The sequence below is a fragment of the Drosophila gunungcola genome, unplaced genomic scaffold (genome assembly GCF_025200985.1).
Source record: "Drosophila gunungcola strain Sukarami unplaced genomic scaffold, Dgunungcola_SK_2 000001F, whole genome shotgun sequence".
Lineage (NCBI taxonomy): Eukaryota > Metazoa > Arthropoda > Insecta > Diptera > Drosophilidae > Drosophila > Drosophila gunungcola.
The window spans coordinates 17,182,627-17,206,306 of record NW_026453197.1 but is presented as its reverse complement, the minus strand read 5'-3'; the positions used below and the strand labels follow the sequence as shown (position 1 = coordinate 17,206,306).

Genomic DNA, 23,680 nt, shown 5'->3' with positions numbered 1-23,680 from the left:
CTCACTTTTCCAGAATAAAACTCATAATTGTTATAGATTTTCTTATAATTTTGTCATCTTTTTTATTTATAAAATTTAAAAAGTCTCTAAACAAACAAAAATTATAGTTAAATGAAAAATTCATTAAAAAAATGTTGGCTTACATTCAGTATAGTGTTATCATTCTATTATTCCTTCGATTTGTGATTTGAGAGATTTTACAATTGAGAAATGGGAAACCTATATTTAGCTAAATATATAAATCAACAATTTAAAACGTATGGGCAGCTATAATGTTGTATTGTATAGGCCATACATAGCAGTTACAAAACATACATAAACACTTGTTATAGGATTGTTTTCGGGGAAAAGGAGTTGGCCTGCCTGTGTTTGTTGTTTGATTGGATTCGTTTTCCTGTTTTTGCTATTTTATAAATGTTAATTAAAAATTGCACCGTCACCAGTTAAAAATAGTTGCTATTTTTTTCCATATGTATATCGTTTCTCTATAACTATGGGTTCTCGTTATCATCGTTTTTAAAAATAAATTTAGCTAAAAAGTTTTACTTGGCCTGTGTCGTCTCTGTCTTATCAGTTTGCTGCTGTCAGGGGTCTGTGGAATTTCGTTCGTAGTCAGGTTATGCTTCCGCTTCCTTCATTCTTTTGATTGGAATACTTTTCGAAATATTTACACAATAGCTGAGAGAGTGAGTTCTTCGATTTTGAGCAATATTTAGTCGAGAGCTATTGTTGATGTTATGCAAAACTTTGACTAAATCTAAATTTAATTTAGAACTTAACGTTAAACCTAGAACTAAATGCAATTTATAGTACAGTTTTGCTTGCTTTGCATATATGTGTATATCATATAGGTACTACATAAATATTTTATTTAAATGTATAATTTTAATAGCTACATTAATCGTATTTACATTGTTTTTGTTTATTTCTCTTCTGAATGTAGTTTATAAATATTTTTACACTGTATTTATGATATGCGTGCAATTTTTAGAGATTTTTTTTTATATTTTTTCCATTGTATAATGATTATGGTTTAGAAGCATTTTCGTGTAGTTTCCATTTGTGATATGAAGAGCGCGTTATTTTGGTACAAAGCAACAGATTCTCTGATCATTTTATAGCCTAAAGTGGGATAGGTGCGCAGAAGGAACAACCCATGAAGTGACTTAAAGTTTAAATACAAAAAAAAGAGCGAACCGTTTTGATTTCCTCAACTACAATTCTAGCTAGGAATGTCGTGTGCTTGGGGCTTTTCCGTTGAGCAGAAAGAGAGATTAGAACCTTCTGCATCATTGTAGTATTGTTTATTATTATATTATGTTTTGCTATGACACACTTGTGGCAATTGCTTGGCCTGCATTTGCTTGGGTTCAATTTATGTACTCTTTAAATGATATTCTGCGAAGCACAAAACGTCAGTTAAATGCCAATTTATTGGTACTTGGTCGAAGCTAATGTAAATTTACATTACAATTACATATATACCTAGATAAATCGTAGAACTGCCTGCCTATATAAACACAATATACATGCATATCATGTAAACGGATAAATCTAAATTTTAGTACTGACTCTCACGCACTCACACACGCGCATCAAGATTTTGGGAAGACATCCTGCCGCCGGAATAATTCACATCATCCGGCCGCAAACACATTCACGCACACAGAGAGATAGATATTTGATATTTGCATAGAGAGAACTTAGATGCGTAAGAACTTAGCATACATAATCGTCAGAAAACAAGAGCCAGCAAGGATTAAACATAAATTGGAAGTTCTCAGTATAGTTAGTAGGATCCGTTGAGTTTAGTTGTAGTCGTCGGTTGTCCCAGTGACATCCAGCTAGTGAGCCTGCCACTTGAACTTGGACTCCATCAGCCACTGTTGGCCCTTTCCGTAGCTGCAGGGACGCAGCAGCGGCGTGTTGGCATCGTCCCGCGTCGCCCGCTGTAAGCACTGACCCGTATTCGTGTGACGGATCCACTTTTCCTGGAAAATACATAGAAATTTTATAAATTTTCAGTGCTTTTAATGGGTCAGCACTCACCTCTGCATCGTAGACCCACTCCTGATTGCCGCCCATGTTGTGGCATCGCACCATATTCACGGGGCCATTGGAGCTGGATGCGTCCAGGCACAGATCGTCGGACATGATCTGCTGGCGCTTGGTGTAGGCAAACACCTGGTTGCCGCCCAAGCCATGGCAATAGCTGATGCCCACCTTCTCGTTGTACTTCCTGCCCATCGTGTCCAGGCAGGTTTCCGTTTCCGCATTGCGAATCTGTTGATAAAATAAATTAAATACAAAATTAAAGTTAAGCCTCAATTTTAATGAGTTTAATGAATTTACCTCTCCAAGATAGTAATAATCCAGAGGCATTAAGCTTTCGGGATAAACGTTCTCCAAATACCAGCGGAAACTCTTGCACTTGAGGCGATCACGCAGAGCTTTGCGATCACTGACATCGCCAGCCGAAGCCTTGCGAGCTCCTAAATATATGCAATAAATTGTAAAATAAAGGAAAAAAAAGGGGAAAAGTTAATAAAGGACATTCGGAAATATAAATTGAAAACATTTATGCTGGCGAGTGTTTTGTGTATTAGGTTCTAGGTGTATGTGTTTGTTAGAAAGGCAAGTTAAAGATGCTTTTGTGATCAAATATAATTACAAAAGAATTTGTGCGGGTGATGTAAGATAAATACTATAAAATTAGGCAACCGCAAAAATTCTTCAAATTTAGTTAATACATTAAAAGCATGCAAATACCAGAACACGAATGCAGCCCAACAATTATAAGCGTTTTAAATACATTAACTGTGAAAGCAATGCCAATTATCTTATTTACAAGAGACTTAGACATAAACACATATATTAATAGTTTGGTGTTTTAAAAAATAAAAGCTTAAACAAAAATCCATAACCAATATAAAATATTTACTTTGAGATTCATAAGTTGATGTAAAGCTATAAAAAGGAATTTCAAGGAGTGGGACATAATAAATAAGTCTCTTATTAACCACTCCCACTAAATTTAAATTTCTTTAAACCCTTTCTCGTGATTATTCCTCTCCAAAACTATAAATTTTTGTTTTTTGGGGGGTGGTGGCAAATGGGGACGCAATATAGGGGACAAAGACAAAAGGCAGCAGGTGTGTGTTTTTATAGGGGGTGGTGTTGGTTGAAACAAGACCAGAACGGAACTGAAAAAATGGCACGAAAACAACACAGAGAGAAATAAATGGGAATCGGGAAACCAATAAAACAAAAACATTTTTTGCAAATCAAAGATAAAAGGTGAAGAAAGAAAAATATTTCGTGGCTGGATTCAGTTGATTGATCGGTGGTTTGCTATATATTTTTTTTTTATATATATATTGTGGATTGGATTTTTTGGTCACGGCCATGCCATAAATCATAAATATTGATATAAATATTTATTAAGTGTATGTGTATATAGACATTGCATAATGCTGGGGGCGTGCTGCTTGCTCGAGATAAATATTGTAGTTATGTTATGCAGAGATATATACGGAACAAAACACTATTTAAGAGACAGACAATAGAAATTAGAGAGTGGATAAGAAAGAACGTGAGAATGAGAGAGAAAGTGGAGGAGCATTCTGTTGTTTGTTTTGTTGGTTTTCATAGATTTTTTTTTTTGTTTTTGATTTTTTAATTTTGTTTTTTTGTTTTGTAGTTTGTTAACCTGGATAAAAACTGTAGTAGAACTCTTTCCAGTCGTCCAGCCAAACCTCGACCAGACGGGCATTATTGTGATTGACAATCTCCGTGGTGCCGCCGGGGAAGGTGTACGGCGTAGATTTGCGAAACACGTGACCCACACGGGAGCAGGGCGCGATCTCGAGCACCCCTCCGCACATCCACACCTGGATTCGAGTGATTTTGGGTTGGGTTTTTGCATAATTCGTATCGGGTTTGTCATTGTGGGATTTATTTGTGTGTGTTTGGTTGTTATTTTGACAATCGAGCAGTACAATCGAGCATTTTGGTGGTCAAGGAGTGGACGAAAAAGATATACACAAAGATATATAATATATAGAAAGCTGTTTTGTTAAAGAGCGGTTTTAGCCATGTCTAGCTTGCTGTTTTGCCACAGCCCTAAAACCAGCAGTTTCTAAACGAGCTAAGACCAAGGGAAGATGGCTTTAAATTTAAGCAACATCCAGAAGAAAACGAGATTAAGAGCGGTCCCTAAAACTCAAGATTAATTTGAGCGATTGCTAAGCACTTTGTTTAAAAAAAAGTCTTAGTCGTCTTTTTATCAATTGAAATTAAAAGTAAAATAATTTGGTAAGTTATAAAATTTGTCCTTTTAAGGAAAGCCAATTTCTTTATCTTCAAACAGGAATCTTAAACCAATAAAATTTTTTCCATTTCAATAAGACATAGCAAAGTGCTTATCAAACCACACCCAACCCTCAAGGCAACCAGAACACAAAAAAAAAAAATGTCAACAAAATATTAAATATTAGTTACAACTTAAAATAATAAACTAAATATTAAAATTAATTACCAATTGGTCAGATACTTAAAGCATAATTAATAAGCAACAAGTTAAGTTTATGTAAGTTATGTTTAGCTTAGGGTTTTCAACTCGGTTTTACTGGATAACTGGATACGTTAATACCTAAGCATCTAAATTATTCAACATTAGTGTTTAGTATTTGAGAGCATGTGATATTATTTCTTAGTTAGCTGAGCTTGAATTCTTTGATGAACGATCATGAGCATGAGAAACTGAGAAACTGAGAAGAATTTAAAGAACATCGAGAAGAATTTCATTGAGAGAAATCATAAGGAGGAAACATACTAATTAGGTTATGCCAGTGCGGTTATAAGAAAGTAAGTTGATGTGTTCTGCCATCGATTTGGGAGCTCGCTGAGCTACATGAGATATTTAAGGATATCTAGTTAATTATATGTAATATTATTAGGTGGTTACACAAAATCATTGGCTATATATTAGTTTTATGCTCAAAAAACATATCAGCTTGATTTAATGTTGTGTGTTAGTGTTTTAGTGGGGGACCTATTTTCGAAAATTGTGTGTTTATGTGTGTGTGTTGTTTTTCTGTCTGTTAGCGTTTTGAAGCCAATTACAATAAAGAAAACGATTAATTCTTAAAGTAGGAGTTAGATGCACGCAATTTAAAATCGACTTGTGGTTGGTTGGAATGTTATTGACTGTTTTAAATTTGTTGATTGTTTGGTGGTTGTTGTTTTGCGAACCTGTGCTCATCGAATAATAGAAATCACGCCACTCGTCCAGCCAAACTTCGGCCACTCGTGCCGCATTGTGGAGCACAATTTTGGCCACGCCGCCGGGGAAGGTGTACGGCGATTTGTCACGGAACACGTGACCCACGTGGGAGCAGGGTATTATTTCTAAAATGCCTCCGCACTGCCAAATCTGCGGGTTATCATCGATGATTGTTGTAATGGTTTGTGTTTTTGTGAGTACAAATATTTTTAGATCAAATTTAAAGACTTAAATTAAAATGTTTCAATAATAATAATAATAATAAAAAAAAAAAAAAAAACAAAAACGAAATCTTAGATTTATGCAAAGGTCTGAATTTGTTTTGCGGCTTGGCCTGGCAGCTAAGGAAAAAAAGTTGAAACAAAACAAAAGAGAAAACGGAAAAAGCTATCTGCAAAATGCTTTGATTTGATTGCCTTACACGGAACGACATTTCCAGATTCTCGCCGCCCCAGATGTCCATGCCCTCGTCATAGGAACCAATCTCGTAGAAGTAATCCTTATCGATGGAGAACAGGCCACCGGCCATTGTTGGAGTACGCAATGGAGCAGTTCTATCGTTATTCCTGCGCGACATTTCTCGCGAGGGCACTCGGTACCTAAAAGAGGATTAAATGGTTTTTATAAAAGGATTACCCTTTTGACCAGGAAACTATTCATACTCACCATCTGAAGTTGAGCTTCCAGTTGAAACCACCCCACGTGGAATCCGAGGCCGTAATGTACTCGAACGACTCATCGGAAATCACATCAATGATGGGACACACAACCGTTCGACGATTCTGCACAATCCGCGCCAGCAGCGGCTCCAGCCAACCCTCTGTGCACTCACAATGGGCATCCAGGAAGGTGATTACCTCACCACTCACATGCTCGGCTCCCAAAAGACGGGCCCGTATCAATCCGGAACGTTTCTCTGTCCGAAGCACAAAGGTCTTCACCGGCAGCTTGGCCACATACTCCTCCAACTGTTTGCCCAGGAAGTCTGTAAAGTGAGATAAGTCAGAAGAAATAGATAATCAAGTAATGAAGCTCTTGAAAAATAGATATTATCTGTTAAGGAGAAAAGATTACACAGCACAACAGTGTTTTTGGTGCAGGTTTAGGAAATTTTAACTATGTTACTAGAGATCAATCTAATTTCTATTTCTGTATACTTAGTTTTTGTTTCTAACGCGTGGTATAAATAACAACATTTATTGTTTGATTTAAAATATATTTGAGAGTTGCAAGTGGGTAGTCAATTTGATGTATTTTTACACAAAGTCATATTTTGTTGTCCTGTGTTGTTGCATTATATCGTTAACTCACCCCTTTCGCTGGCATCGTCCACCAGGATGATTTCCTTGAGCAGGGCACGCGGCGAGCGATTAATAACACTCCACACCGTTCGCAGCAGGGTCGTCCAGGCTTCGTTATGGAAAACTATCACAATGGAAGTGGTGGGCAGCTTAGAGGCATAATGCTTGCGGCGGCAACTAAATGAGGGTTGGATTTTAGGAACCAGTTTCACCAAAGGATTAACCACTCTCACCCCTCATGCCGCACATCGGTCAGCGAGCGATTCAGCGAGATCATGTCACTGGCCAACAGATTAAACTGGTTCTCCTTGAACTTCTCCTTCATGAGATCCTTCATGTCGGCGGGTATTTTCACCGGCTTGCCCATCTCGCCCGGTTTGCCCTTGGCCTCCTGGACGGATGGTGCCAGGAACCATTTCTTTAGCACCACGCTCGGATAGGTCATGGAAATGCCACCCGGCGCAAAGCCCTGGCCCATGATGAGAGCCGATCCCGAATCTCCGTCCAGGGATTTTTCCGTATTGATCTCATTATCGTCTACCAACTGGTTGTCATCCACCAGGCGTTCGGCATTGGGTAACTGGTGATAAACCATTTTTTAGGCAATTAAGATGTAAGCAAAGTGTTTAATATTTATGTAATAACAATAGGGGTTTCATTTTTTTATTTTACTTAATATTGAACAAAAAAAAACATTTTAAAAACGACTTTAAAATGGATAATTAAAAACAATATCTTTGAAATAAATCTAATATAGTTAATTTTAAAAGTGTATTTTCAATAAGTTCGGTTTCAGGTCCTATAAATCGATGAATAAAACATTATTTAACATTTTAAACTAATGGATCATAAAGTTTTAATGTTTTTTTCTTAAAGGATAGACAAGATTACCAACGAAGTGATTTATAATGATTATTATTTAAATTGCTTCTTTTGAAAGATCCTTTTTGATGTTATGAAGATAGTAAATTCAAATATAAAGCTCACCTCCACGTCGTACTCCCCGGATCGCTTGCATCGCCATCCATCCTTGCCGATGCAATCCGAGTAGCGGGCGATGAGGACGAAGTCGAAGATTACCCAGACCAGCGAGGTGAGCAGGACGATTCGGCAGGTATTGGAGCGCATGCGCCCGCGCATTTTGCGTGTGAAGGTCGAGAAAGTCATGATTATTTTATAATCTCTGTTAACTATCGTTGGTGTCTAGGAGGCTATAGTCTGCGGATTTTGGCGAATTGGGATTGTATTTTGATGATGTGGAACCAAAATCTTGGATTAGTGCGGGGCGATCATGTTAGTACCCTGTTTTATATTTGTTAACGATATGTTGATGTGGGTTGTGCCTTGTGTTTTAAACGTTGCTGGTTGGTTATTTGTTTATCAATCGTTATCAGACTTTTATCGCTCCCTCAAGCGTGAAATGTTATTAATTTTTCTGTATTTCTTGTTGTTGTTGTTGTTGTAGTTGTTGGCACATATGGGAGCTCCTCTCGTCTCGTCTCCCTCTCTCTAGCTGTCTGTCTATGTGTCTGCCTTGCACTCTCGCTCATGCTAGCCCTTCGGTTTGACCTTTGACTCCGGTTTAGAGTGCCTATTGCCGTATCCTCTCAGTCCATGGAGACGATTTCCAGGTCCAGTATCGCCTCGGAAAACTCATTCCCGGACCACTTTCAATATTACGCTATCAGTTCCCTCCGCTTTTGCAAAAAAAATTAAGACCTTCGTTATTATTAGACTGCAAAGAAAGGAAAAGAGAAAACAATAAGCATCATGATAAATCATTTTGATACATTGAATAAATGGGGAGGGGATACAAAAAATGAAAGTTATGAATTCATATCGCTGCCGTGATTTATATTTATACGGTAATAATAGAATAAGCGCTTTTTGTTAGCAAATAGATACACAGATAATTGAGCTCAATTTATTTTAGTGTTGTGTATTTGTTCCGTTTGTTATTTTTTGACCAATTTATTCCCAATTGGGTTAAGCGCATATGTTAGCAATTAATATCTATATAAATTAATTATGAGATAATATCAATTTGATTTATCTCTCAATGTTAGTGAGGTAATATTTCTTTTGAGATTGCAATATATCTTTGTTTTGGTAGCTTAAAGACAAGTCGTGTTAATTGACGTGTATCTAGAAAACTGCTAATAAAAACATGTTAATTGCTGCAACTACACGTTAATTAAAGTGTTAGATATAAAATATAGAAAGATTTATCTCCCTCTAATGGAAGAGTATGTACATCAGAAAACATTACAGAACATATTATATTTATTTGTCAATAAAAGAGAAAGGAATGCAAGGAAATGCATTATATGTGAGAATCAAAAACTTTAACAGGAAACAGCATATGAATTGAAACAGGCAGTCAAATAAAATTGATTTATATTGACATTTTCTTTGGTGCCCTGTTCGATTCCCCATGCGAAAACATCACAAACATATTTATCCCAAATGCAAATGGCGAAATCTCTGCAACGATAAATCGCATCAAAGCTTAACTTTCAATACCTTTTTTCCGGCTTGAGTCTCTGTTTTTTTTTGCTGGATCCCACCGCGGAATCTCTAGCGCTTTGCACACCAAAATGCCAAAGGCAAGAAGAAGCAGAAAGAGGAAAAAAAATATACAGTTTTTTTTTTTGTTTTTCTCCAAATGCCGTTTTGGCCAAAAATTCCATTGACAAAGGTCATAGTCGCAGACAAAAACAACAAACAACGGCAAGACAGGCAGCATCACCTCCAACAATAACAACTCATGCCAAACAAGCTGTCAGAGCGAGAGAACCAGATAGCTGGAGTGACAGAGAGGGAGAACGAGTACTAGCCAAAAGCGCAACAACTCTTAACGGTATTTCGCCGGGGCTTTTCAGGCTTAAAACATACCCTTTCAATAGGGTATTACTCATTTTTATAAAACTTATGATTTCTTCAATTATTGCTCTTTTAAATGTATTTAAGATCACTTGTTTTGGTAAATATGGATCCATTTTTAGATCAAAATTTTAAATAAAAACTTTAATGTCTAATAATTATTTTCAAAAAATTAAAAATAAGTAAATAAAGGGATTTTTAAAAGTTGCAAAAAAAGGGGCCCAAAAGAGGCTTAAACAAAACTGAGAAGTATGCTTATGAATATTTTTAAATAAAGCTATCTTCTTTAAAGGACCATAATATACTTAATTAAAAATATATCCAATTTATTTGGTATTATTAAGTTATTAAAATTATCAAAAAAATAATATTCTTTTAATGGTCATTAAGTATATTAAGCATATTCCTAATGGAATGCAACATTCTCGCACTTGCTACCAATATATTTACCATTTAACAACAATATACACTCAATCAGGGTATATTAAGTTTCGGACGTTCAATTCATTTAAGTTTTTGAATCTACCATTTTTTGCGCACATAACGTGCCTTTGAATCATTCATAAGGCATGCGACGTCAACCTCGTTGAGCGGCAAACTAGACAAGACTACGGGCCTGGGAGTTGGTAGTCGGAAAAACCAGTTTTTCCCACCATCTGACATCACGTTACGTGGAGCACACGCACACCATCACCATCATCATCATCACCAACACCACCACCACCACTTGGCAAGGCTGCCTAAAGGGCAGATGCAGATGGCGATGGAGATGGGGAAGTGGGTGGTTTTGAGCGGTGAGAGGAAACGGCACTCTGCATAAATATGCAGTTGCATGTGCAAGACCCCAAAAGAGGCAAACTTCAGTGGCGCTCACTGGAGAGCCCTTTCAGCCATGTCAAGCCATCAATAATACATTTAATAACAAGAAAATGTGAAATATGAATTCCAGTTTTTATAATTATCCATCTGGGTAGGGATAAAACTGTGAATAAAAGCCTAGAAATCTGAGGGGGTGCACAAAAGTACATTTTAATTTAAACTTTCAATGCCCCGAAAACAATTTGACAACTCATTTGATAAATGCGAAAAACTTGCACCATTTATTAGATTGCTTAATAACTGACCTAGCCAAAAAAATAGTAAGAATAACTATTACATCATACCAGGTCATAAAAAAAAAAACATCTTTACACAGCTGTCAAAAGGAATTTCACTTCAATTCGATTTGTGTTTGCTGTATTTAAATTAATCAAATTGAAACCGCTCGGTTTCACGGTTGTTTGTGCTGCCGCCATTCATTTGCATACATATTCCACTGTAGACAATTCAATTACAATAATGTCAAATGAATACATTTTACAATTTCAGAGTTCTGCTTGAAAAGAGCATAATTGGTATGGTAAAATGTTGAAATTCAATTATCCCCACATATGTATAGTACTGGAATCGTAATGGATTGGAGTAGCGAGTCACGCTTTGCGAACTGCTAATTGACAGGTAATCAGTTTAACTGCTGAAAACAGGAACGAATGCAAACAAATGTTTACAATAATTCGTAGGAGAAGGTTGCAAAAAAAAGAGTGAAATTCCATTTAGAATTAATCACTTTTGCTGCACTTCACTGGAATCTCTTGAATCTAAGAACTAATTGGATTATTATCTGATGACCATATTTATTAAATCTACATTATAACTTAATTATAATGCAATTCAAAGCAATTGAAACAACAAGAGGATGGCGATTAGTTAGCAGAATTCAACAACTGTTTCTGGGAAAATGTACACAACACACCCACAGTGTTTTCTCGATTTGTGGTACATGCAGTATGAATAATGAAACATTCTGGGCTATTGAGTTCCAAAATACTTTGTACAAACAACTTTTGTTGGCTTATAAAGTATATTATATAATTAAACACTTTTAAGCATTTATTTGAATAGATGTTTGACTTGATTGGTTTTATGTTTGCTTTAAACCTACTCCATATTGAAGTTTTAAAATTAAAAAAAAAAAAACAACAAACAAACTTTTTAATAACTGAAATGAGCAGAAAGTTTATTGAAGTTGCACTGTTCTCAGCATTTAATTGGTGCCAACTCTTGAGTCATTGTTAAGTCGCAGTGCCGACAGCAAGTGATGATTTATGTGTACGACAAATCGACTTCAATTTTTGCCGGCTTCTGTTGAACTTGAGCTTTGATTTCTGTCTCTCTATAGGATTTTATATATACGTGGGTGGCCCTAGTGATATGTATTGAATGCTTGTCAGATTCTTCGCCCTGCTGCTGCAGCCAACATTTTTTTTTCTTAATTTAATTTTCCAGGATTTTAATTAAAATAGAGCGCGCAGCAGTGCGCAAAAATTCGCAGCACGTAACATTGAAAAACTGTCAAAGTGCCATAAATTGAAATATTCCGGTGTCATCAACCCCTCCCCCCCACCTTCCGCTTTAACTTGGCCCCTCGGCTTCTTTCTTGGTCGGGTCTACAAAGCGGAAGCTAACATTTTTTACAAGGGCCAAAAGAGTGTGGGTGGCCTTTGGGTGAGAATGGCGTTGCTGAAAGCTTTTCAAGCTGCGCTGTTTATTGCCACTGATAAGGCGGCTGGAGGGCGCCAAGGGGCGTGGCAGGCCAGCTATGTACAGTAGTTGCTCGAAGATTTTCCAACTTTTCGCTTTCAAACGTTTATAATTTGCCAAAACTTTTATTTTATGAAGTCGAGCTCTCGTAACCTAGTTTTAAGTTTTTGCAAAACATATTCTCAACAGGAAAAAGTTTATGAGGATTTAAAAAAAATCTGGATTTCATTAATTTTAAAGCTTTATAAACATAAACATAAATCAAAGCCATAAAAGGGTGGCTTTTCGTTTATTATTTCTGAGATAAGAGAAATATTAAACTTTTTAACACATTGTATTTGGAAAAGTTCGTCTAAGTATCTTATTAAAATTTTTAAAAATGTTATATTTATAAAATTTATTTGCAGGCACTGTAGATGAGCTTGTAAGCGTGTTTCAACTGCACTTGGGCCCGAAAACACTTAGCACGCTTGTTGAGTGTGTGGCGCGCACTTAAAAAAGCGCACAGCAATTAATTTGATGAAAATCTGTGTCAGCTTTTACAATAAGTTCTCAGACACGAGGCGGAAGCGATGTGAAGCGGCGATAGCTGCATAATGTTAACAGATCGAAACTGTTTGAAAGTGATGTGTGTGTACGTACATTCAAACACAATATATTAATAAGCACTCAGTGAAAATCTGTGCATGATGGCAATCAATTTGTAGTAATTTATTAATGAATTGGCGGCTGTGTTGGCGAAGGTCATGTCCCGATGGTGACAAAAAACAATCAAAAGCAGCGGGCAGCAGAGCCAATAAACGAGGGCAACAACTATTGTGACAACGCTTACAAAATGAAATTGTAACACAAAATGCAATTAAGAGTGCAAAAAAAAAGCAAACGAAACACCAACAGCAAAATAAAAACACTTCAAAAAAGGCGCACAGTGAAAACAATTTGGAAAACGTAGGCAATTAAATGCAATTAATGAAATTGTACAATTAAGAGAGTAGTTTGCTGACCCGCTGGTGACCATTCCATTTGCTGCCGGACCGGCTTAGCATGGGTTTTTATTTTTAGCATACAATCCAACATGGGAGCAATTTTTGATTTGTTCACACATAAATCTGAATTTAATGTAGGATATCTGAACAGATATATTTACCTTTTCTCCATTTATATTTTATAAAAATAATTAAAATATTTAATTATAAAACTATAGAGTCTTTACTTTTGAGTGCACATTTAAGTCAGTTAAGACAAATTAGTTATACACTAATAAACCTAGTAAAATTTGCCTGCAACACGTCTGAACATAATATGTTGACTAATAGGTGGGCATCATAAACGCTACCACTTGACTTCCAGGCTTTATTTTATTATTTTGCATACCCCTAAACAGGTTTCACACATAAATTCATCATCCCATTGCACCAGCATGCTCTCAACTTATAAATCACCCGACTTTAAGTTGGGCAGAGAAAATATTTTGTATAATTAAGTAGACTCGTTTGGCGCACACTTCAACAACAAGTCGCGCCAAACTGAAATAAAAAATTAAACATAAATTTCAACAGTGTCGTTTTTTCGGGGGCAATGGGGGGTAATTCTCGTTGTAGGCGTCTGGGGTCCCTGCACTTGGAACTTTAATGATCTGTGGCTGGCTGCCAAGAAGTTCTGGAAACTCTGTAACTCTGACTCTTGGATGTGCCTGATGTGAAAGGCGCGTAATTTATATTGCACACAAATAAAATTTATTTCTGTTTCATGTTGGCATGCAGAGCAGCGGTAAGCCCAGGGAATGATACAAATTAGCGCTATAAATACGCCCCACTTTTACACATACACACAGGTTCCACAATCCACAGACCGCTCCGGTCTCGGCTTCTGGAGTCATAAAAACAAATGCGATGCCAAGTCCGTCCGGCAGGTTAATGAACTAAGACGTCGTCGACGACGGCGATGACGATGACGACGCCTCGCAATTTCAGCTAATAAAATGCTAATTTTCCCCACTCAGCTGGCGTTTTTTTTTTAAAATATTCGGACGTCCCTAAGTAGAATAATTATGGAGATAAATAGGATAAAAGCTTATTTTGACAGTGAAAGAGTATAATACATATTTAATTGACGATTTATGCAATTTAATTTAATTACTTTATAGGTTTAAGTTATAATTTTTATGGAGATCAAAAATAAATGGGCTTTTTTTATGACCACGACTGAATTTAATAAGCGATTATTTACAAAAACAGTAAACATTTTACCACCAACACCTTACCCGTTTCAGTTTAGTGAAGCTCCACTGTTAAGCAAACTTGAACTGCTGTGTTCTGATATGGGAATAGCAATTAAAAAGAGTCTCCAAAGGGGTGCGGAAAAGAAAAAACTTTTCGTCTGGGGAACGTTAGTGACTAAATGAGAGACAACAGGTTTTCAAAGGATTTGACATACTTGTTTAAATTTAAATAATGGTGTGTGCTTGACAAAAAAAAAAAACCCCAGCTGCTTCAAAAATTTATTTGTTTGCCGTTGCCAGGTATGTGAGTTTAATAAAAAATAAATTTAACTCAGGTAAACAGACAAGTAAATGCAACGTTAAACAAATTAGCCAAATACATTTTAATAACACAAAAGTAATTCATTTGAATTGCCCTTTGGTGGGTAGGCATCAATCAACACAAATGGGCAAAGCCATAAAAATTGCTTTGAAGATGAGATTTTCCCGCCGACCAAAGAGAAAATAAATGACATCGAATTAAATAGGAATTTTCGAGAGGAAAACCGAGAAAATAAGAGGGTATGAAAACCTGTCGCCAAACGAAGAGAAATGTGTCGAAATAGGAAACTTGACAACTGAATAATGTATCTGGATATGGGGACATTATCATCATCATTATCATTTGCAACCATCAGCGGTCCCAGGCTCATAAAACGGATTTTTGAGCTAATTTTTCTGTCTTTCCTTCTCTTGGAATCTTTTGGCACAAGAAAAAAAATAGATTTCATGACTCGCATTTTAATTAAAAGTAAATAGAAAGAGAAAAAGTGGGTAATAGAAAAGGACAAAGAATCGGAGCTTAATGTTTGGCATGTGTACACAGTAAAAATTCAGTAGGACTTTGGTATAATTTATAGTAAATCAACATTTATAGTAAATCTTTGTCATACCCCTCTGATCAGTTTATCTGTTAAAGTGAAGATTGCCATCTTGGACCATAGGTCCATAATATATTGATGTAAAATATAAAAAAAACTTTCTGTGTACCGAAAAGAAAGGAAAGTAAAATAAGAAAAAAGAATTCAGTTGTGTTAAATGTAGCAGAAGAGGATAAGTAAGAAGCGGGGGCGTTTAGAAAGCAGAAATATGCTAAGCAACCCGGCGTTTGCATAGCAGTTGCTCATTTACAGTACTCGAGTTCTTTTTTCTGCGGCGTTTTTTATTTAAAACAAACTTTACATTTTTTTGTTTTTTTTTATACCACTTCCATGCAATTTGTAAAACTTTGCACGAAAACAAGGCAAGCAAAAAAGCCTGCGCATAAAGGGAGACAAATAAGTGGAACAAACGAAAAGTTTTTCGAGGTTTGACATTTGGCACAATGGTAATTCTATTTGGACCATTATTGGGTGGGCTCGAACTCGGACCCGGAAAACCTCCCGTTTACGCTGGACCCGCATCATTAATTTGCTGTTGTTACGCTTTGTTCTGCCCCTAATTATGCCCAGCAGCTTCGTTTATGGGATTAGGCCAATTATGCATTGAGAAAGGTTGACTTAATTAAATAGGAACATAATTGCTGTATGGAAAATTTGAAAACTCGGGTGCTTTATTTGTACAAATTAGTTTCAGTTGCATTGTTAGCTAATTATAAAGTGATAATTTAACAGTTTAAACAAATTGAAACAGAAAGTGTAAGGAAAATTATTGCATTAAACGGCACGTTTGTATTTTCTTTGTCATAAACTTTTCAATAATTATAATACTTAATGTGTTATAACACATCTACGTGGTAACATAACGCAAAGAATATAAAACAGTTTTTTTTATCGAAATCCTTGGTTTATTTTCTATGAAAATTAACTAAGCTTCGTTACACAATTCTCAATAATAGCATTTCTATATAAATGAATTCTTGGCCTAGCACAATTCAAATAGATTTCAATTTAAACACAGCAAATCCAATTCAATCGTTAAACTAGTTTACGAAATTAAATCAAAGCAGGTCACTGCGTTTTCGAATAAAAAAAGCCCCCAACCACCCACTCTTATCACAAAAACCAATCACGCATGAACGCACTCGGGAGTAAGAGATGCGCCGGGGGAGGTGGGGGGAAATGGGGGCGTGGACGTGATTCTACTGTTGTGCGGTTTTTCGAACCATCGGCACACCCTACGATCCCATCCTCTTTATTTTCGGCGGAATACTTCCTTCCCACATCCACACACACAAACACAGGCCAATCTCTCTTTGTGCCATTAAAATGTTATTTCCTTATTATTGCCTTGACTTAATCGTCTTCCTTACCAGCAGCAGCCTGTATTCCTCCTCCGATTCCCTTTTTTCCTCGATGTCCCACTTTAATCGCACTCTCTTCTCGACTTACACGTATAGGGGACAATGGTTTCCCTACAGCCGCATATATGAACACTTGGGGTCGCAATTATAGTAATTCAGTTTTTTATGTTTTTATTTTGATTTATTCTTTTACAATATTTAGGTTTTTATAAATTAGTTTACTGTCACTCATGTTGTTATAGGTTTATAGGTTTACGGCAGATATTTCAAAGACAAGCCCACATATCATTCACTTAAGAACACACCTTTGTAGGTAATAGTCAACAATTTGATTTTCCAAAGAAAACATGGATGGCGATGGCGATTTCTAGCAACAACAAAGAATGGCCAGTATATACCAAGATATTATTATTTTGCCAAATTTAAATTAAGTGCTATTATCTTGACCAGAACTGTAGGAACATATGAGTGACTGACGGACTTTATTCCCCCATTTCCAGTCGGCTCCTCGTTTTCATGTGATGCGTGTCCATGACAATGGAATACAAATTTCTATGGCACACATTTGCTTATTTCTGCTCCCTTGGTTTTTTTACTTTTTTGTTTGAAAAGGGAGCTTACACAACCTCATAATGTTCAAGCGGGCGCCACCACAACAAACTAATGCAAAGTGCCAGACCCACAAACACTATGCCGAAGAATTTCTGAGTCATCGTTGCGCATTGTGATTATAATGGGACGACATCTGCAAGGGAATTTAAATTTAAAGAGAATATTCCACAATATATGATGAGAAATACTAACTAATCAATAGTGACAAAAATATTTGAAATTCATCAAGCCTCAAAGCGTTTGGTTTCAACTTTATTGGGGTGTGAGGAAAAAGAGATGAGAACTTTTTGCTAAATGTAAAGAAAAGTTTCTGAACAAAAAAGTTACTTAAAAGTATTTACCCAACAATACATTGAATTTGTTTTTAAATGTTTAAGTTAAGCCGAAGCTTTTCTGCACACTTCTTAGTCATAAAGAGTAAAAAGTGTCTGGTTACGAGTTTATAAAATTAATGTCTGCATAAATTAATGAGTAAGATTTACAATGTGGCAGAAGCCACATTTGTTTGCGTAATTTATTTTGCAATTTTGCATGCCATTGTTTCACTGGTTCTGTGCATCGTTGGATGATGTTACGACTGTCAGTCGGCTTATCTGTGTTGTGCAAATGGCATTGGGTTCCAACCCAAATTGATTGGAAACAAGACACAGAGGCGGAGAGCACATGTGGCATGTGCCATTGAACTAATTAAAACACCTTGCGTACCCATTTGAATCTACTTAACCGGCAGACATTGTAATTAGCACGATGGAGGGGCAATCATAGTTAAGTTAACTTTTGGTCCCCGAGACACGTGAATGTGAAAATATTAAATTTAGGAGTGCAAAATTATGTTAGGTAAATGTTATTTCAACGTTGAGTGTGCTTCGCCGCTATCGCTATTCGTCGTATGCGAGTGCCTCAGATAACAGAACACTCTTTCCGGCTACTTTTCATGCACTAATAGTTGATCAGAATTTATGGGGCCACCATCCAGCAAAGCCACCTGGGCACCACCCACTCTAGCAACCCACCCACCCGCTCACGATTTGCATTGCACCCAGTGGAGCTGCGTTGCCAACCTTGGTAAATATGCTGCGCTGGCTGCTGCGTTTTGGACCTTTGTTGTTGATGCAGCTATTGTTGCTGCTAGCTAGTGCATTTGGTTAATCAGCGTTGACAACTTGGCTTTTTTCTGGGCCAATCTGGTTATTTCCAAGGTCTTTGGATGCGTAAATACACATCGCACTTTGTGGCCAACCACAAATTTGGTTTACTTTTCAAAACGTAGTGATTGGTTGGTTAGTTTGGAGTTATTTGCAATCAGGAAATGTTTTTACAATGTTTCAATCAACAACCAAGATTTTTTTTTTCTAATTACTTAACTTCACATATAAAATCAACGATGCCTTTTGATTTTGTACTTAAGTATCTTTAGAAAACTTTATACATAAGAATTATATCAACATACTTTAAATTTCTATAGTAAGAAGTATTAAAAAAACCTCTAAAAACTTTGTTTTTTTTTCCACAAATTAAATAATAAAAAAATTTTTTTTTCTGATGGTCATGTTTTTTGTAAAGTTTTAAATAACTTACTAGTTTTATCTTTTTTAACTTCATCTCTAGAGAAGCAACCTTTTATTAGGAGAAAATAGAAACTGGACAATTTTTATTAGCCACCTTTTTTTAATTTAGCATTTCTGGCGGTGCTGCTTGGCTGATTGGCGCGCTCCAGTACGATTCGGTTTTGTTTTAGCCTGGTTTGGGTTCGGGTTTGGGTTTGTGTTTAGGTCTGGGCCCGGGTTTCGGTTGGTCTTTGTCAAGTTCGACCCTGGGGGCATGGCTCATAAATTTCCCGCTGCTATTGCAATATGAAATATATGCAACATAATTGAATTGCGCCTGTGTTGGTGCAGTGTGCGGCGTACTGTTAATTTTTAATTTATGCTCATAAATAATCAAGGCATTTTCATTAGACAACAATTTAAAAGAGAATGAAAAAGGCAACTGATGGGGAAAAAATGCAAAATCACGGGCGAAAATGAAAGAAAAAATTGTATAAAAATGGGTACAAAAAATGAGGGAGGAAAAAATTTATAAAGTTGTGTATTCAATAGTTTCATAAACTTTTGTTAAAGTCGTTTTAGCATACCCGTACCGCTGTAAAGCCATTATTTCAGAGCCCTGACTATGCGCTTTGTACCTTATTTTCCTAGACAAGAATAAGTTTTACAGTATACAAACATTCTTGCAAGAAATCCTCATCTTTCTTTCTTAAAAGTGTAGCACAAAAATGTTTTTCATACCTTTTAAAAACAATAAGACATTGAAAACAGCGATAACAAAAAGAATTTCTTGTCTACCTTCCGGCTTATAAACATTTTTAGCCTGCTTAAGCGCTAAAAATAGAAATAAAAGTGCTACATTTGCGAAATAGATTCTGTTTCTGGTGTTAAATGCCGCGTAATCATTTTCGGATGCCCATAAAAGCGCAACTAAAAGGCGTTAAAAAAAAGTGGGGAAAAAGCGAGGGAGTCAGCAGGTGGAGTGCGAAAGCTGTGCAAATATACGTAGTCAGCTACGTCAACTGTGCTTTAATGCCGCTGGTGCGGGTCGGGGTCTCTATCTGTGTATCTTGTGACATTCGAAACAGCAGCTCCGAAAAACGAGCAAGAAAAACAAAACGAAATAAGGCCAATGATGCTTGTAATTGTAGCTCCAGTTGGCACGGCTCCACTCTTGTTGGTTTTGCAACTGCTGCTTTGCTGGTGTGTTTTTAAACCATTTTCGCCCCCTTACCCACCATTTTTTTTTTCGACTGTTTTTGGCCATGGCGGCCAACTGCAATTTCAAGGCTGCAACTCCGGCTGAAGCACTCCATCTTCTTTGCCATCACATCGCATCGGCATCGGCATCGACATCGCATCGCCCACATGCGCAAACAAGTCTTAAAAACTCATTAACGTTTAATAATGTGAAAAGTGATGCCGTCGGCTGAACACTGGCCACTGTCACCAAGAGTTTTGCGATACTAAGAAAAATATTGCTTATTTGTTAGTTTATATCATAAGTTACAATATCCAAGATGATTTATACATTCCATTTCTTATAATTTAAGAGTATATTAAAACTGTTTAGATGATATTAGCTATGAAATACTATAAAAAAGAAGACTTTCTTTCTGTGCATCCAATGTTTACTGCCCCCGGTGCACACTTGATGCACTCAATCAAGCTCAAAGCCCCAAAGAGGGTTTATATGGGAGGCTGGCGGTTGGCAAGGGGCTAAAAACCCGAGATGAGTTGTCTTCATTTTGCCATGAGTGGCAGCAGCCAACTGCAGCAGGGGCCACCCATAAAAAGATGACAACGGCAAAAGCATCATTTTTGCTCTTCTGCCAACTAGCATTTGGACGAGAAAGTGTCGTAGGAAAAAATTAATGAGAAAGTTAGCTAATAAACTCTGGCATACTCTGAAGTAGATGAAAAAGGCATCTTGAATAGGTTAAGAAATAGGAAAAGTAATCATTGCAATTTTAGGATTGATTGAATTTTAAAATGTTATAAACTGCAAATAAAAATTATTAAACAAATAATAATCAATATGACTTATCTGCAGATAAAATACTTTCAGAATCTTAGGTAAAAAAAATTCCGATCTAGCCAACCTGTGTAATCTGTTTTTTCAACAACTTCTGTTGTTTCAATGTCTGTTTGACATTGAATTATCATCAAAAGAAGATATTTAAATATAAGATTAATAATCAAGTTGCCGCTAATTTTCCTTTAAAGAAAGAAAGACAGAAAAACGCTTACCAAAAAAGAGGGATTTCAATTAACAACTTCCCAACGAAGACTGTTCTTTAGCCCAGATTTCTTCCCTATAAATAGAACTGGAGCACAGAGACATGCCATCAAAAACTCGATCATGAGCAGGAAACTGTGTTTAAGACCAAGTCCATAGCATTTTGTCATTTCATCTGCGGTCAACTTTATCACTTCTTGCTGCCACACGACTGCCACAAACGCAACAAAAAGCCGCAATAACAGTGCTATAAAAAAAATTCAGCTTCATCCTAGACAATTACGATTGAGTAAAACCCGGTTTACTACGGGGAAATCTTTTCTCGTACACCATCGCACTTGTGCTCCCCATCTTCTTTTCTATACGCTGCCAGCCATAACTGTAGTTGCAGGTGTGTTGTATAGATAGGTAAATGTAGTTGTTGTAGTTTCAGTGTTAGCTCGGGGGAATTTACGGAGCGTTGATGGCTTTCTCCTCTAAGACTCGATTTGATAGAGGATAGAGATGGCTAGGGAAAGGGGTAGGGTAGGGGTAGAGAAATGGATAACATTGCTACATTGCCATGAGGAGGTGGTGAACAAGAGCACGGGGAGATGATCTCTAGGCCATTAAGAGTGGCCAGCAAAAAGTTTTCGTTTATTGGTGGCATGGGTCAGTTTTATAGCTTCATTTGCACACAACAACTGCTGCAGAGGCCGAGGTCGGGTTGGTCAGGTATATTGTACACACATATGTATCTAAGATAGGGGGCAGGTGGGCGTGGCTTATTAGCAGGGTGCAAGGCGGATCGCTGTTCCTCAAGCGGAACGGTAGCCAAAAGCCTTCAGCGGCTTCTAGGTTATTGAAAGCTTTAAATTAGTTACTTAATTTTAGCGAAATTTCTTTAATCATTCAGAGATATTGTTAGTTGTTAGTTCTCAAACTAATACATTTTATGAATTAAACTGAAAGAATTATAACAATCTCTTAGTGGAATATTTGCTTATCCAATTAGCACTATAAAGGTCTCCTTTTCTTAAGCGACTATTTTAGAGTTTTCTAGTAGATAAGGCTTTACCCACGTGAGTAATACTTCGAAGAATTCGTGATTTTCGGGCAATCAGTATAAATTATATGAACTGCTTCCGCGAAATCTTTCCCATAATCAGTACTTCGTCTTTGTGTTTTCCTGCCATTAGCTCTCACAAACGAAATATCACGACCCAAGTGAGCATTACTTTCCGCCTATCCGGTGGGCACTATCATCATTACAGTGCGGCCGATAAGTACGTGGCCCATTGTCATTAGCTGTGGGCACTAATTGCACGTGGAAAACGGCGACCTTAATGCATTCGGTTCCACAATGCAGCTGATAAAAAGAAATGCATTTGCAATGCCCGCATAGGCGGGGGAGAAACAAGAAAAAAAAATTAAAGAAAAGCTTAGTAAAGTACCCCAACTAGTTGATATCCTCGCATATTTGAAATACAAAATGTACCTTGCATCAAAAATATTTGACTTTAAATTATGTATATAATATATTCAATAGATTTTGGATGTATTATTAAAATCCCATGTTTTCTTTCCGATTTTTTAAAATTTTATGTTTTAATACATTATTTATTATTTGCCATTATTAAAAATGATTGACATAACTTTCTTTACCAATCAATTAAAGTAAACTAACGCCAATAAAATGTGTGTCCTTGGGCTTATAGGTTTATTTTAAAAGATAACACAAATAACGATTGATAAGATACAAATTTTTGTAAAGATCAAATATGTACTTTTTGCAATTTCAATATACCCATTTTACTTAATAAGTAACGGGTACCAACCAGGAAAACTGCATTTAGCCTGAAAAACGAGAACGCGAATCTTCAGCGGATTTTATTTACACGAACCGGTTTAATTGGCTCGACCTCCAATCAGAATCAAGTTCACCAACGCACTGGCATTAACAGCTCCAATAAGTAAATGCATGGGGGCAAAAATAGATGAAAAGCTGGATTGAAAAGCGCTTACCGAAAGGGAAAATCTCTGGAAGCTGCAGGATGTAGGGATTAAACAGCAACAAAAACGATGCAGGATTAACGCGAGTCTTTTTTTTGAGAGCGTGTGTATGTGGCGAATTAAAGTGACCAACAAAAACAGACACACACACGGACCGCTCACTAACTAACACACACGCTTGCACGCACCGAGAGAAGGAGAGGGATAGAAAGAGCGGAGGGAGATTCGGAAATTGAACACGTTTGCCGCTACTCCGATTTCGATTCCGGCGGAGGGCGTAGTACCGCCCCTAAATTATGGGCGACCCGGTTTATTTACACGTCCGAATTACTTATATATACGTATGTATTATGGACCGCGCCTGCTGCACTTTCTACTACAACTACAACTCTCTGTTGCGTACGCGCGTGTGTGTGTGTGTGTATGTTTGTGTGCGTATCAAGTGCACACGTATGCATCTGCTTGACTGTGTGGGTGAATTTAATTTGTTTGGTGTGATTTTTTTACCCTAAAATTTTAAATCACACTTGCACTGCACAAGCACTGTTAATTTTCTTTTGATTAATAATTAATTCATGCGCGACGCGACATATCCTCGTAGCAAAAAAAGTGTACGAAGAAGAGCGCCTGTGGGTTGCTTAAATAGATTTTTTAGGTTTCAGAGTGACCAAACGACAGACATTTAAAATAGCCCGTGTCAAAAAGGCCAAGCTGAATAACGTTATCGATACATCGGTATG

The 23,680-nt window shown here is 36.8% G+C and overlaps 1 protein-coding gene across 4 annotated transcripts; it reads right to left on the bottom strand.

Moving 5' to 3' along the window:
• Nucleotides 1-27: 27 nt before the first annotated feature.
• On the bottom strand, nucleotides 28-23,605 carry LOC128263565 (polypeptide N-acetylgalactosaminyltransferase 5). Of its 4 annotated transcripts, XM_052998693.1 has the most exons (11): nucleotides 23,448-23,603; nucleotides 22,953-22,974; nucleotides 7,573-8,320; nucleotides 6,819-7,165; nucleotides 6,596-6,762; nucleotides 5,951-6,269; nucleotides 5,706-5,883; nucleotides 5,254-5,434; nucleotides 2,353-2,492; nucleotides 2,050-2,283; nucleotides 28-1,991 (listed from the first exon to the last, which is right to left on the bottom strand). In XM_052998693.1, the coding sequence occupies exons 3-11, from the start codon at nucleotides 7,750-7,752 to the stop codon at nucleotides 1,845-1,847; spliced, it is 1,893 nt and encodes a 630-aa protein (XP_052854653.1). In that variant the 5' UTR covers nucleotides 7,753-8,320; nucleotides 22,953-22,974; nucleotides 23,448-23,603; the 3' UTR covers nucleotides 28-1,844. The 4 variants fall into 4 exon arrangements, with proteins under 4 accessions (XP_052854653.1, XP_052854652.1, XP_052854655.1 ...); XM_052998692.1 differs by lacking the exon at nucleotides 5,254-5,434 and adding an exon at nucleotides 3,710-3,890 and having other exon boundaries at nucleotides 22,953-23,605; XM_052998695.1 differs by lacking the exon at nucleotides 22,953-22,974 and having other exon boundaries at nucleotides 7,573-8,304.
• Between the last annotated feature and the right edge of the window lie 75 nt (nucleotides 23,606-23,680).

Coding starts and splice junctions, on each gene's coding strand:
- LOC128263565 (XM_052998692.1), bottom strand. CDS start 7,752: ATGACTTTCTCGACCTTCACACGCAAAATGCGCGGGCGCATGCGCTCC. Junction 2,284..2,352: donor ATTATTACTATCTTGGAGAG/GTAAATTCATTA, acceptor TTTTATCAACAG/ATTCGCAATGCGGAAACGGA. Junction 1,992..2,049: donor AGTGGGTCTACGATGCAGAG/GTGAGTGCTGAC, acceptor TGTATTTTCCAG/GAAAAGTGGATCCGTCACAC.